The sequence below is a fragment of the Myodes glareolus genome, chromosome 5 (assembly GCF_982192425.1).
Source record: "Myodes glareolus chromosome 5, mMyoGla1.1, whole genome shotgun sequence".
Classification (NCBI taxonomy): Eukaryota; Metazoa; Chordata; class Mammalia; order Rodentia; family Cricetidae; genus Myodes; species Myodes glareolus.
The window spans coordinates 13,818,034-13,832,457 of record NC_142030.1 but is presented as its reverse complement, the minus strand read 5'-3'; the positions used below and the strand labels follow the sequence as shown (position 1 = coordinate 13,832,457).

Genomic DNA, 14,424 nt, shown 5'->3' with positions numbered 1-14,424 from the left:
TGGACCTTCAGATAACATTCAAAATCCAAACTGTAGCTGTGAAGAGACTTTGCTTTGCTGAAAATACCCAAAGTCTGTCCCCAAGAAAGGAGAGCCCCTGGGTCAAACATCTCTGCATTCTGCAACTTAGCCCCCTGTAGGAGACCTGATGGCTGGGTTAGGATGAGGACTTGAGAGCCTTTACCCTCATTTGGTTCCTGCTGTGGAGGGGACACACCTCATCCTGTGACAGCAGAAGGTCCTCTCCCTATCCTCCTCCTCTGACAAATGGGGACCCATAGCTCCCTAGGGAGCTTGGAGTGTATACCCAGATGAGCTTCCAGAGACTGCAGGAGTGGGCATGGCCTGCCTGGGGCTGCTGATCCAGTCTTTGGACATTTAGAGGTGGGATTGTTTCTCCTTGTGACAGTTTAGCTTCCCTTTCTTTCCTCCTTTTCCCCTGACTTCTTCTGACTTACAGTTGGTATTTCTGCCAAGTAGAATATAAACAAGCAAAGAGACAAACAAACAGCACCTGTCAGGGACAATGCTAAAAGTGCTGGTTGGAAATTTTATATTTTTATGCCTTTACCAAACTTAGCTCCATCAGAATAGTTAATCCACGTCTTTGTACAGGCTACATAAGGAATAGAAAATGTTAAAAAAAAAAGTTACTTGGGAAGTTTCAAATCAAGCATCATAGACAAAAGACAAAAACTCATGTACCCATTGCCAGTTTTGACAGTGGCCAACTCCGGGCCAGCTTTGTGTGGCTTCCACCCTGTCCTCCCCTCCTAGAGTGTCTGGGGGCAGAGCCGCAGGAAGATTTTGGTAGTGGCACTGACTGCCTCTGCACAGTATCCTGATTGTATGTGTTTTCTTTCAGATAATCGCCTTTGACGAGTTAAGGACGGATTTTAAGAGTCCCATAGACCAGTGCAACCCTGTCCATGCGGTAAGTAGTGGTGCCAGTGGTAGGCAGGAAGTGTCCCCACAAGTCACCAGGCTCATGAAAGACAGCGGTGGGGGGTTTAAAGAGCAGAATAAAGGAGAATATGCTGTCCTGGTCCTATCTATATTCCTTGCTAATAGTTGTTACAGTGTCTCCTTGCTGAGGTCTGTTGAGCTCTTGCAATACATTGCCAGTCAAGTGTGGCAGTTCCTGTAGCCTGGGGAGGGGGAATCTGCTGCACTGTGGTGCTGAGTCCTCAAAGCCTGATGCCAGTGATTTTTGGTTCCTTATCTATGACCATAGACAAAGGCTCTGTGTTGGCCAGCATGTCTGTAGGGTGTGCAAGTATCATGTATGAGCCTCTTGCTCTGTGGGAGGTGGGCAGTAGTTGGGTTTCTCATGGAAGGCAAACGGATGGGTGCAGCACCAGGTACAGCCCCGTTATCTGGTGGGCTTTCATCTCTCATGCCTGAGTCTTCGGGTGAGCTCCTTATGCACAGGGAATCTGGTGCAGTCTGGTTGAGGAACTCTGGGCTCTGTTTCTGGATGTCAGGTCTGGATCCCCACTCTGCTCATCTCCAAAGCCTGTCTTCTGACCACCAACTCAAGATGGTTCTGGAAAAGACTTGACTTTATGATATCTAAGCCCTGTTTTGGCATCACAGCCTTTGATTCTATAAAGTAGAGCCAAACTCTGTCAAAGTCAGCTATAAAAAGCAAACTGGGTTAGTTGAAAGTACCCTTAAGAACCACCTGAAAGCTGAGTGTATTTCATAAAAGTTGTAATTTTTAAAACCCATTTTATTCTCCTCTACCAGCCTCACCACCCACCTGTGATAACTTGGCTCTGCCAGGCCTGAATGGTTTTTGCCCAGGGGCTCATGTCTTTCTGGACACTGAGTTTGGCATCAACAGCACACACCTGCTCATCAGTACCCATAGGTGCTCAGACTGGCCTGAAGCCAAGCATGTTCGTTTCTAAATGCCAGGAAGTCAGGAGCCTGAACCCTCCTCCACCTCTCTGGAGTTTCTGGTAGGATTCCCAAGAAGAACACGTGGAGAGATCTTCCATCCTGTCAGTTCCATGCCAGGTTGTGGACACCTGGTGGAACCTGGAGATGCTTTTGTGGAGTCTGTTTTTGGCTCATCAGAACAACTCCTTTATTTGGGCATTATGTTAAGACTTGCATACCCGCCATCCCTTAGGGAGTGTGTGTGTGTGTGTGTGGGTTGCTTCTGGAAAAGAGAGTGCAGAAAAACAGTCACTAGGAACATCCAGAACTACTTGCCAGGAACAGAAATGGGTACCGCAGGATGAAGGCATGGGCCTCTACCCCTTGCTCTTTCTGTGGTTCTGGGATGGAGCCCAAGCCTTCGCATATACCCGAGACAAATGCTTCACCACGGAACTACATTCCAGCTCTGTTTATTTTGTAAACTCCTATTTTAGCAACATTTCTAATTAGTTATCAGATTAATTAAGGAGTGGAGTTCTGTGAAACCCAGACATGGACAGACCAAAGCCTGAGGTGTCACTGGGGGAGAGGGATTAAAACAAAACCGAAAAATCTTGAAAGCTGTAATTAGGCGAGCATGTAGACTTGTTACGATTCTCCCTGTCATTGGCACATTATTTCCCAGCAGGGAATGGAATGCTCCAGCCACTTCATTTAGCTATCGCCAGCCCTCTGGCCTCCTGGAGGCCCCCAGAGGAGAGCAGCATTCAGGCTCCGAGATTTACAGACCTCAGATCTGTGGGTATTCCAGGGAAGTCCTCTATCACTGAACTACAACCCATGTTCCTTAGATTTAACGTACTCTAAAACTTCTAGTATTGGTGGAAGTTTTGGTGGACCTCTTCCAGGGGCATGGAGGGGGGGAGTTCATGTTCCATCTTCCACCCCCACTAGGAAGTGCCTATCACAGGGAGGGTTGGTGTTTTCCTTCAGGGCTCTGACTTGCTAGAGTATGTATAACTCTTGGTTCTGTGTGCATCTGTATGAACTCTCTCACGTGTGTAGCTTGTCTTCCCCGACAGGTGGGCAATAACTCGTCCTGATGTGGCTCCTTCCTCTAGGTTTATGGGCTACACAGAGATCACTGTATTATGATTCAATTAGGGAAACTGAAGTGTCCCAGTCACCTGTCCTCTCCTGATCCACAAGGAAGCTCATTACCATTATGTCTACAGCAACCAAATTGCTTCGGTAATGAAGCACCAGAGATGCCACAGCTGTGTTCAGCGTGGCTCAGAAATCTTGACAGTTATAGCAGAGAAAGGAAGCTGGGGCATTTAACGTCTTCTGAGGGCAGCATCCTCTGTTCAGCTTCATAACATCTTCTCCTGGAAATGAGCCAGTCCTTGGAGACAGATGGACTTGACTTCTAGAAAAGTCATAGCCCAGGGCACAGTTGGTAGCCTGACTCTAGGGAGGGCTTGCTTCCTCCAAGTACTCTCACATAGAAAAAGCGATGCAAGGTAGCATCCGCTAATGAGGATACAAGCTTGCTGCTTTTCGAGATCCAGGAAGGTGTCCTGTGCCTGAGATACATAGTAGCATCTGGTGCCCACCCTGCATGCAGACCATCTGTGTGTGCATGAAGACTTTGACTACAGGAAAATGAATGCTGGATGGGAAAGAAGAATGCATGCTTTTGCCGCAAGTGTTTTTTTTTTTTTAAAGATAGAGGTATAATATTTGTATACATGTTCGTGTGTGTGCCCATGTGTGCAAGTACATGTGCACATATATGTTGAGGCCAGAGGTTGATGTCATATGTATTCCTCTGTTTCTCTGTGCAGTTTTGCTTGTTTGCTTTTTTTTTTTTTTTTTTTTTTGGTTTTTCGAGGCAGAATTTCTCTGTACCTTTGGAATCTATCTTGGACTAACTATTGTAGACCAGGCTGCCCTTGAACTTACAGAGATCCGCCTGCCTCTGCCTCCCATGTGCTGGGACTAAAGGCGTGTGCCACACTTGTTTTTGCTTTTTAAGGTGGGCTCTGTTATAAGGCTGGAAAGGTGACTCAGTGGTTAAGGGGCTGTCCTGCTCTCGCAGAGGACCTGAGTTTGGTTCCTAGAGCTCACATAGATTGTAACTCTAGCTACAGGGGATCTGATGCCCTCTTCTGTGATACCTGCACTCATGTGTACATACCCATACTTTCACACACTCATGCACACACACACACATACACGCGCACATCACACAATTAAATCATCATCATAATAAATGACAGGGTCTCTCAATGAATCTGGAAGTCTTAGGTTTGGCTAGACTGGCTGGTGAACAGGGATCCTCTTGTCTGTGCCTCCCTGGCACTGAGATTATAGGTTCATGCCATTACAACTGACTCATTACATGGGTTCTGGGACCTGAACTCAGGCCTCATGGCTGCAGTGGACACTACCCCCTGAGTCACCTCCCCAGCCTGCCAGCGGAGTTCTTTTAAGAGCAAATTTCTACCAGGTATGGTGGCTCATGCCTGTAAAACCAGCATGTGGGAGACTGGCATAGGAGGAGTGTCATGAGTTTGAGGCCAACTGAGGTTCCACAGTGAGCTCCAATATAGCCTGTGCTACGGCCCTGTCTCCAAAAACCAACAACGAAACAAAACAGAATGAAAAAGCAAAAAGCAAGTGGCTCTAATAGGGTAAAGCAGGAGGTGCAGACTCTGCTAGGGAGAGCCGCTAGCCTGTGCCTGAGATGTGTCTCTGGGGGTTCGGCTTCCTGTGCTGGGGTAAACTATGTTCTTCTCACACTCTCAAGTAACCCTTAACCTCCTGTTTCCTTTCTTTCCTGTGCCTCCTCAGAGGGAGCGACTGAGGAACATCGAACGCATCTGCTTTCTCCTGAGAAAGGTCAGAGGGGTCCTGCAGGTGGATGGAGGGAGGATCACGGTGTAAGGGAACATCGGGTGAATGGCAGCAGGGAGGGCAGGGTGGGAGCAGGCTCAACTCTTTGGAAACCCTCAGAGGCAATAGGAACTAATTGCAGGAAGTTGTTCAGCTGGTGCCAGCAAGACACTGACCGTGTCGGGGGGCTCTCTGGTTGCAGTTGCAGGGTGTCCTTTTTCCATATGATGGTGGCTGGCATTTAAAGCTCCTGGCACTTCCCAGTCTTTGTTCCTGTCTGTGCTGGGCTCTGGATTTTAATGACACCTCCTGACATAAGGAAGTTTCTAACTAGATGCTGGGTGTCTTGAGGTTCGAACCTGTCACTCAGCTTTGCAGTTTGGCCTTTTGGCAGGATCATTGAGTGTGGTGGAGGGGTAGGCCAGGAATGTGCTGTCCAAGGGGGACAGTAGACCACAGCTGTCCCAAGCTTCTCCTGGAAGCACGCGTGCACGCATGTCACCCATGCTGGGTGTTTGGCCTTGTTCGATTCTGCCGTCCTCCAGTCAGGAAAGTGAGTCAGCAAAGCTTAGATAAAGAGGGACTCACAAGTGAAATAATCAAGGTCCATGGCCTTGAGTCAATGGCTGTCCCTGACATTAGTACAGAGTGGAGGGCAACTGGCCACAGGGAAGCCATTGTTTGCCTAAATACAGCTTTTTGCAAAATGAAGAGCTCCACCAACACTGACACAAGGGGAAGACTTTTACAAAGTTGTGAAGTTCTTCTCCGTCTTTTGTTGGAGGGAGCAGAATCTAGAAGCCCATCATTTCTCTAGCTAATAACTTGCCCTTTAATGCTTGCTAAGAAACCCAGTATGTTAGAATTCTGCATCTTATTTGTCTCAGCAGGGATGCATGCTCAGATAAGAGCATACATTTGGAAATACTAGTGATCCAAGGGATGAAGAATGATTAAGAAAATAGCATATAATTTGCATTAAAAATGTGCAAATTACTTCCTAGATAATATCACAGACATAGCAGCAGACTCCGGCCATCAACTCCATGTTCTCTGGTGTGCTCGTTAAGATAATACCTAAGTGACACAAGCCTGAGGGAGACAAAAATCAAACTGTTGTCTCTCAGATGCCCTCCCATCCGGAGTGTATCACCCCGTGTTCTCTATCTTGTGATCACTCCTAGTCACATCCCTTAGCCTTGCTCAACCTTCTGCTGCCTGGCTGCCGACTGACCACAGGAGGCAATGACCACGGGTTGCCCCATCAAGGTCCTGCTGCCTACAGTCTTATGTCCCAGGCATTTCCAAGGTCAGATCGCGGATGTGATGCAAGCTATCCATGAGCTTTGACATACGCAAATCTGCATGTGGTCTGCATCTGCCCCGCTAAGCAGAAGAGGAAAGCAGTTTACATGGGAAATACTGCATTCCAAGTGCCTTTTCCTTCCTCCTTCCTTTCTAGCTGCTGCCTCCGATGCTAGTTAGACACAACTACTGCTCACTGCAGTGGGCAACACCAGGGAAGACAGTCCAAGCTAGCTAGACATCAGAGAGCTGATGGACTCAGGCGCAGTAGCTATGTAAGATCATTCCCCTGCGGCCTCATGGTTCTTTGGCTCTATGGAGTGGCCAGCACTATGGGGCTAACAAGGGAGGTACCAGTCAAGTGCCTACCATGTTATTCCTTCCAGGAGTCTCTCTTCTGTTCCACACACTTGCCCCAAGCCTGGCTTTCGGTTTAAGATGCTACTGTGTATTCTTTGCCATTGTGTCTGCCTGCCCTGGGTACCCAAGACCATTTTCATTAATGTCAGCAGAACACGATTTCTTTCTGGGTGCAATTTTGAGTTGTTGAGATTTCTTCTGCTCCTAGCCATTGGGCATCTTCTTTAGCTTAACTTGGTAACTTTATAGGCTATTCCCACAGATGTGTGCAAGTGTTCTTAGGCATGAGGTCTGTTTCTGCTACTGGAATGTTTGGAAAGGTCGGGTGATGTTGAGCTGGCCATCAGACATGGTGACAGTGAATGCTTGGGAAGGTTGGTAATGTTGAGTTGACCATCGGATATGGTGATGTTGAATACTTGGGAAGGTCGGTGATGTTGAGTTGACCGTCGGATTTGGTGACAATGAATGAAAGGTGGCATGCAGCCCATTGAAGACGCTCACTGTGTTTACTTAGTGAATGAATAATAGCTAGTTTGTCCCTCTTGTTAGAAGCGCTGCCACAGTCTTCACTTTGGGGATGTCAGGGCAGTACCAACTATCTATGATGTACTGCCCTTGTCCCTTAAAGATGGCATTTCTCTCTCTCTCTCTCTCTCTCTCTCTCTCTCTCTCTCTCTCTGTGTATGTGTGTGTGTGTGTATGTGTGACAGGGTCTCGTGGAGCTTAGGCTGGTCTTGAGCTCACAATGTAGCAAAGGCTGGCCTTGAACGCCTCATCCTCCTGCCTCCACATTCACATTACTAGTGCTGGGATTACAGGTGTATGTTACAATGCCTGTCCCTAGTGACATACTTCCTCCATCAGGGACACACCTTTTAATCCTTCTAATCCTTTCAAATGGTGCCACTCCTTGATAACTGAGCATTCAAATCTATGAGCCTACGGGTGGGGGACTCCTATTCAGACTACCACAGTGAAGTGTGCAAATATCTACCTCCCAATCCTGCCCCTACCCTTAGCAGTTCTGTGACCTGTGGGGTATGACTCAGGATGACCCTCTTTCCTTTCAGGAAGGTGACATTGAGTATTGAATGTCATGAGTATTGTGCCTCAGGCATGCAAGGCAAGTGTTCTACCTTTGAGTTACATCCCCAGGCCTCAGGGTGGCTCTTTTGTGAGAGACCAATAACACTTCATCCTCATGGCGGTTCCTGAGGATTCAATTAGATAGTACACACATGCAGTTCACATGTACTTAACACCTGCTAAATGTCATTGTTAGTGACCTGCCCTTCATTCCTCCTAAAAATCCTTATGGCATCTCCATGGACACACAGGCTGAGATGATGCTTTGTCTGATGTCATTCTCCCATCATCTTAGATAAGTACCATTCAATATTTTGGAGACAAGGTTGTGAACAAAAGTGGTACAGCCTGGGCCCCTCTCTGCTATTTGTTCATGTTTCAAACAGGCTACATCTAGATTCCCAAGCTGTGAGCCCATGCTAGATCTAGTTAGCATCACCACCTTCTGGGAATTGTACCTTCCAAGAAATTCCTTGGAACCAGCTTCCCAAACAGCCTACAATGGATGCGTCTCCGCAGCTGATCGCTGCTAAGCCACCTCCTCGGCCTTCTTGCGAGAAAGGAAAGGAAAGGACTGCAAAGTGACTCCATTTTTAGCTCTATAATTATCGGGAAATGTGTTCCTCGGGTAGTTGTCTGAACTGCAGGGTGCTGGTGTCGACTTTGCTTGTGATTCATGTTTTGTGGGTGCTCATGCAGCTCTCCCCACCCGGCGTGTAGTAGGCTCCGTGGGCTGTGACACACTCTGTTTGGGAGACACATCGTGGAAGGTTTGGTGGCAGCTCCTAGGCACACATAGGCAGACTAGGGAGGGGCAGCCTGCCACACCTGTGAGTTCAGAGTGGTCTCAGGGAAGAGCTTAAGTGGGAACCAAAGAGTTGGGATAAGAATAAAGAGGGGCTTGCTTTATCGGCAGCAATCCCCAGGCCTCAGGTTTGGTAGTCCTGAGGTTCCTTTGGCTATGAGAAGAGCTAGGGCCACGATGATGGTGGGTTTGGCTGATCTTGCCCAAGGTAAGGGATTTAGCTGCTTAGTTTGGGACATCTCTCTGGGATCCTTCTTCATGTCCTAGTTTCTCCAAGAGTGTGTCTGGTTCCATGGCAGGTTTTCTGGTGTTAGTAGATGGAATCACTTGTGTGCAGACAACTTCCAACTTCCAGTCTCCTCTTGAGGATTCTCATTGAGATGGGCAGGAGTGGGCGGGGTTTGTGGAGGTAGTGGAGCTGATTCCAGGGGGATAATTGAGGGAGACGGGTGTTCTGGATTCAACACTGGGGCAATCACAGAGGCGGTGAGAATACAGGTGCTCCCCCAAATGCTCCCTGGCCCAAGCTTCCTAGATGGCGCCTGTGTCACAGGGGGGAGCCCAGGTATGAAACAAAGCTGCCTGTATCAGTTAAGTCTATTGCAGAAACTCCATGATGTGGCTCCAAAAGCCACCACTTTCCCAGTGGAAGTTGCTTCTGTTAAATGAGAAGGTCCTGTATTCTCAATTTGCCACACACATGGACACACAAATACTTATACACTGTGTCCAGGGCTGACATCAAGGTCTTCAGGGTACCATGAAAAATGGCAATATAAGACTTCATGTAAAAAAGAAACAAAACAAGAATTTCAAGAATTCGATAACATTCAAACGAAGAGGTTCTTTTCTGAGCCCAGTGTCCTGTGCCACCACTGGGCCACATGTCCCTGCAGTGGGCTCCACCTGTGTCCATGGTCTCTAATTCTTTCTGCTATAATAGAGTATGTCTTCTCTCTGTTGAAGATGGGCTTCATCCCAGGACCAGATTTGTCCACAGGGATATGGCTAGATGTTTGTACGTATTGAAGCTAAGAGAGTTGCTGGGAAATACCCTCTCCCTCCGTAAGTTCTGATGCCTCCAAGGCCAGCCCAGTGGTGTAAGGAGACTGTGACCCCGAGGAAGTCACTTGAGCCATCTGTTGCTTAGAGCCAAGCCTACTAGATCCCACCCACCTACCTACCTATTAGATGCAGGAGCAAATGTAAATTACTCTTGTTTTACCACCTGAATTTTAGAATGATTTATTATATAATACTATTATGGCAATAGCTGTATTAGTCAGCTTTTGTCGCTGTAATGAAACACTTGAGGCGATTCATGCATAAAGAGGTGAGGGTTATTTTGGCTTGCACTTTCTGGAGGCTCCGGTCAGGTGGTCTCATGTAACCTTTAGCATCATGGTTAATGCATCATGGTAGCAGTACATGGCAGGGAGAACTGCTCACCTCGTGAACTACGAAACCAAGAGGAAGAAGAGGAGGCTGGGGTCCCTCAGCTCTTTCTGAGAAGCATCCCCAGTGACCTGAGGGCCTCCCCCGGGCTCTGTCTCTTAGGAGATCTACAACCTCCAATGGTACCACTCAGATGACAGATGGGCCCTTCAGGGAGAGTGAGGATCCACATGAGAGCACTGGCCAGTGGACACCATGTGTATGTGTCCTTTGTAATGGGGAAATCTTTTCATTGCTTATTATTATTGATATTGTTGTTATTTGCATATGATGTGTATGTGGGCATGCCATAGCACACATGTGGGATCCAGAGCATGCCATAGCACACGTGTGGAAGCCAGAGGACAACTTTGGGGTGTCATCCTTTCCTTTTCCCTTCAGATTGTTCTGGGGCTTGATCTCAGGTCATCAGATTTGTGTGACAAGTTCTTTACCCTCTGAGCAATCTCACCATCTCAAATTCCTTCCTTCTTTCCTTCCTTCCTTCCTTCCTTCCTTCCTTCCTTCCTTTCTTTTTCTTTCTTTCTATCTATCTTTCTTTTGAAAGTGGTTCTTTTCTGTGTCAGAGTTCTAATTTGCTAATTCCACAAATTTTCAGATAGAGGGTTTCAAAGACCATCCAATTTCTCATCCTAAAGACAGTGGCTAAACACTCAGTGAGATTACAAGCCAGAACCCTGAGAAAGACCTACGTTGTTTTGGTACATAATATCTGCTGTGCACTGACTAGCTGGGAGAATGGAGAGGATGCAACCCCCTCTGATCACGGACTCTCTGCTACAGGGGCTGCCTTGGCTTCAAGTCTTTTTAGCTATCAATGCTATCTTCTTTCAGGGCCCTGGAGTGCGGTAGGCTGGGGACTAAATATTTTAATTGTGGATATAATGCAGTGAATAGGGACACAATAAACTCAAAGGCTATTGTGTGGAATGTCTCAGAGAGGCCGTCTGTAATGTAGATAAGATTTCCAGACCAGAAATACCCATGGTTTGGGGACTTCTAAGGTAGAACTATAGCATAGTTACTCTGTCTTTAAAGGTATTAGCTCAATGAATCCCCAGGGCAACCCTGCGAAGTAGGTGCTATATGGCCCCACTGGGCAGATAGAGAGGTTGAGGCCTATGGGTCTCACAGTCCCTAAGTGAAACCAAAAGGCAAGTCCATTTGAACAGATTCTATAGTTTGAACCTCTACACTATAGGACAAGTCGTTAATTTGCTTCAAAATGTAGCCCATAAGGGCCACCTCTACAATAATACAGCTCATCTATTCTAAAGGGAAGATGCCAATCTTGAGAGCCACACAGGGCCTGAGGGATCCTTCCTAATACCATTTAGCTTCGCGGTGGGATAGTTCACCCTGAAGGGAATGCTTGAAGAAAAGTAAAAATATCCTGGAACAAAACCTGCAAGTAGTGCCGACACCATGTCTCATGAATAATTTATCTTCAGGGACTCTCTGTGGCAAACTTCTTGTGAGTCAGAGGGAGAGACAGAACATTTTACTCACCATGTAAATAGTGCTGTCATGAGGTCCCAGAACCAGAAGCTGGAGGCACAAGGAATGGGCCTGTCCTTACCTCACTCCTGCCAGAGAGCTGCGGGGTTACACAAGGGCCCGATAGCCACGTCCATGACAAATGTGTTGACACTGGCTTTTCAGTGGACTCTAGGCAGCTGCCTAATGGTTACAGATCGGTTCTCCATGGTCGTCATAATGAAGAACCAAGCCAGTCTACTGTGGCTGCCATTTGTATTTCTCATGAATCCACGGGGCATGTGCTGGACTCTGTGGCCTTGGTGGGGCATGGCATGGAGGGAGCATTTTCTCTTCAGGAGGCTTCTGGCGGCTCACAGGTCATTCACCCCTCATCGTTGGTCACCCCTGGAATGGCTGGCTCTGCTCCACATCTCATCTCCCTACACCTACCAGGGTTCATCCTCACGGTGGCATTCTATTTCCTGGAACTTATTGTGGGGCCAAGTCAAGGACAGACTGGGAGGGACACAATCACAGGGCAAAGGGCCAGTGCTCTCCAGTGATTCCCTTGGTGCCTTTTGTGGAAATCGTATGCTGGTATAGTCCTGGAAAGAGCAAATGCCTCAGTCTGTTGTCTCTATTGTTAGTGCAACTGGAAGCTTCCAAAGTCCCCGATGGAGACATTTTGACACACGTCTTTCCACATGAACTGCATCCAGAAAGTTCTCCTCCAGTAGGTCTTGAGAGGGTCCCGCTGTCTACATTCTCTTCAGAGCCCTCTGGGTGTCCAGAGTAGAGGAGCATGGTGAGGAATACCCGGTGATTAGAGTGGAGGGAGTCACCAAGATGGTACCCAGGGCGTGTGGGGAGGTTATTGAAGAATAAGGGACAGAGAGAACATCACCAGCTTAGAGAAGTGGCTAGTCAACAGGTGTGGCTCACTGCCGGCTCCAGCGGAAACAGTCTAGGATGAGGAAGAGTCCCGTGCTCAGCTGGGTCGGGTGTCTCCAAGCCTGCTCTGTCTTAGCTGTATATGGACAGAATGTCTTCCTCCCTCAACAGACAGTTGCACTGCAGACTTCATGCAGGGAAGGAGTCTAGCAGTTCTCAAAGACTGGGGTCGGGGTCAGTGACCTTAGGATGCCTCAATGAGGGTGGTCACAGCCCCTGACTATGCCTTGCCACAATATGAGTACATCGCTAAACAGAGAGATCTTCCCTCTACCCATGTACCAACTTGGCTAGGCCATGGTGCCCAGTTGCTGGTCCTACATGATCATGGATGTTTCTGCGAGGCTAGATTTTGGATGGGATTCACCTTGAAGTGAGAAAACTTGAGAAAAGCCGATTGCTTTTGGTCTTAATTTATTTTCTGTTGCTATAACAGAACACTAGAGACTGGATACTTCATAGAGAACAGGAGCATTTGAATTCATGATTATGAGTCTCTGAAAACCAGGAGCTCAGCAAACATATGTAGAAGAGTGGACAGTCTTGCTTTATAATAACCCACTCTCTGGGTCACTAATCCAGTCCTGGAGGGTCTATAGGAGTTCTTGAGGACTGAAGCCCATGATCCAAACACTCCTTAAACGTCCCAGACCTATGACTATGTGAGCAACTCTGTAAAGTCAGCCGTTTCTCTTCATATATGCCCATTCATGCACACACACGCGCCCCCACTCCCCCACACATGCACATCCACACAGGTTTCCAAGGAAAGTCCTAGTTCTCTCCTAATCCTGGCAAGGCAGGCCCACTAAGTTTGTTGGAGGGCATTCTTTGATCTGTGCTGAATCTTCAGAGCGACTGACGTATTGGCTAAGTCTGCTCACTGAAGCCACCTGGTTGGCACATTTGCCTCCAGAGTCCCTGCTCTTCCCACACCCTGCTGTTTCGTGAGTGTCCCTCCAGGGGAGCTGTTATTTCCCAAACCTTTATAGTTTCCTCTACAGCTTCCTTCCTCTACCCTAGTTCCAGGCTTTGGGGACCAATGAAAATAACGATGCTCAATCAAGTGCCTTAATCAGGAAGGAGTCAGCTGGCCAGTGTGTCGCCTTCACGAAGAAGCAGATCCCCTCAGCCTGGCCCACCGAGCGTGAAGATTTACAAACTCTTGCTCCCTGTGCTGTGAGAATTGCTACATCGCTGACCAGTCTGCTAGAAATAATTGGGGTTTTGTAATAGCTTATCCTTTTCATTAGTGTGCAAATAAACTCCAGGTGTTTATTGCAGGACACGTGGGATGTGGAAACATGGATGGGCTGTAAAGAACCCAATATAACTGGGCCTGGGACATAGTGGACCTCATTCTGAAGAGAGTCCATCCAGGCCCCCTGAGTCCTCTGCCCAAGACTATTAGGGACCTGGATTCCTCTCAGCTCTTGGGTTCTGCAATGATGTTTCCTTGCCCATGTGGCCCAGGAGGGGGTCTCTCCATGACCTTCTTCAAGCAGCAGGACGGAGAGAAGAAGCGAGGTGGGCCATTTCCTTTAAGGACACAACCTAGAAGTTAGCACTCCACTTCTCCTTGATTCATTGGCCAGATTATCTGTCTTTATTTGGGGAGACTGTGTTCTTAGCAGAAATGGGGAGTGGGTATTGGGAGACAGCTTCTGGCCTCTGTCTCAGGAGGAGGCTTCCTGCGGGGGGTGGGGGGGAGGCTTCCCCTTCACCGCTGCTGAGGAGCTGCAAGGGCAGTGGGCGGGTGAGATAAAGCGCCACGGGTTGAGAAAGGTTGGAGGGTATCAAAAGGAACCTGGGCCTGGGGGGAGTGGGAAGGAGGGAGCCAATAGGGCCCAGGGATGGTCCTGATGAAGCTCGTGAGCACCAGGCTGGATTTTTCCGTCCAGGTGTAATTCATTCAGAGCCTACTCAGTTTATGGTCCCGAACTGTGTACTGAGGTCGGTAAGTGCCCGTGGGACCCCGTGTGTGTGTGTGTGTGTGTGTGTGTGTGTGTGTGTGTGTGTGTGTGTGTGTAAGGGAGGGGTGCTGTTGTGAAGACCTATTTAAACTAGCCAAAAGAGAGCTCGCTTTTTCTCTTCATTCCTTCCCAGAGTTCCTCAAAGCCTTGATCACACAAAACCTTATACTGTGGTGCCTTGCACATGTATTTTACACACTTGCATCTTTCAATGCAAGGATC

At 48.0% G+C, this 14,424-nt stretch overlaps 1 protein-coding gene across 1 annotated transcript in view; it reads left to right on the top strand.

The window, feature by feature from the left end:
- Cnih3 (cornichon family AMPA receptor auxiliary protein 3) overlaps nt 1-14,424 on the top strand; it is a 95,621-nt gene that overhangs the window by 45,004 nt on the left and 36,193 nt on the right. Inside the window, exons 2-3 of the mRNA XM_048439564.3 lie at nt 866-934; nt 4,744-4,791. Of these exons, the coding sequence (XP_048295521.1) occupies nt 866-934; nt 4,744-4,791 (117 nt within the window). The remainder of the gene's footprint in view (nt 1-865; nt 935-4,743; nt 4,792-14,424) is intronic.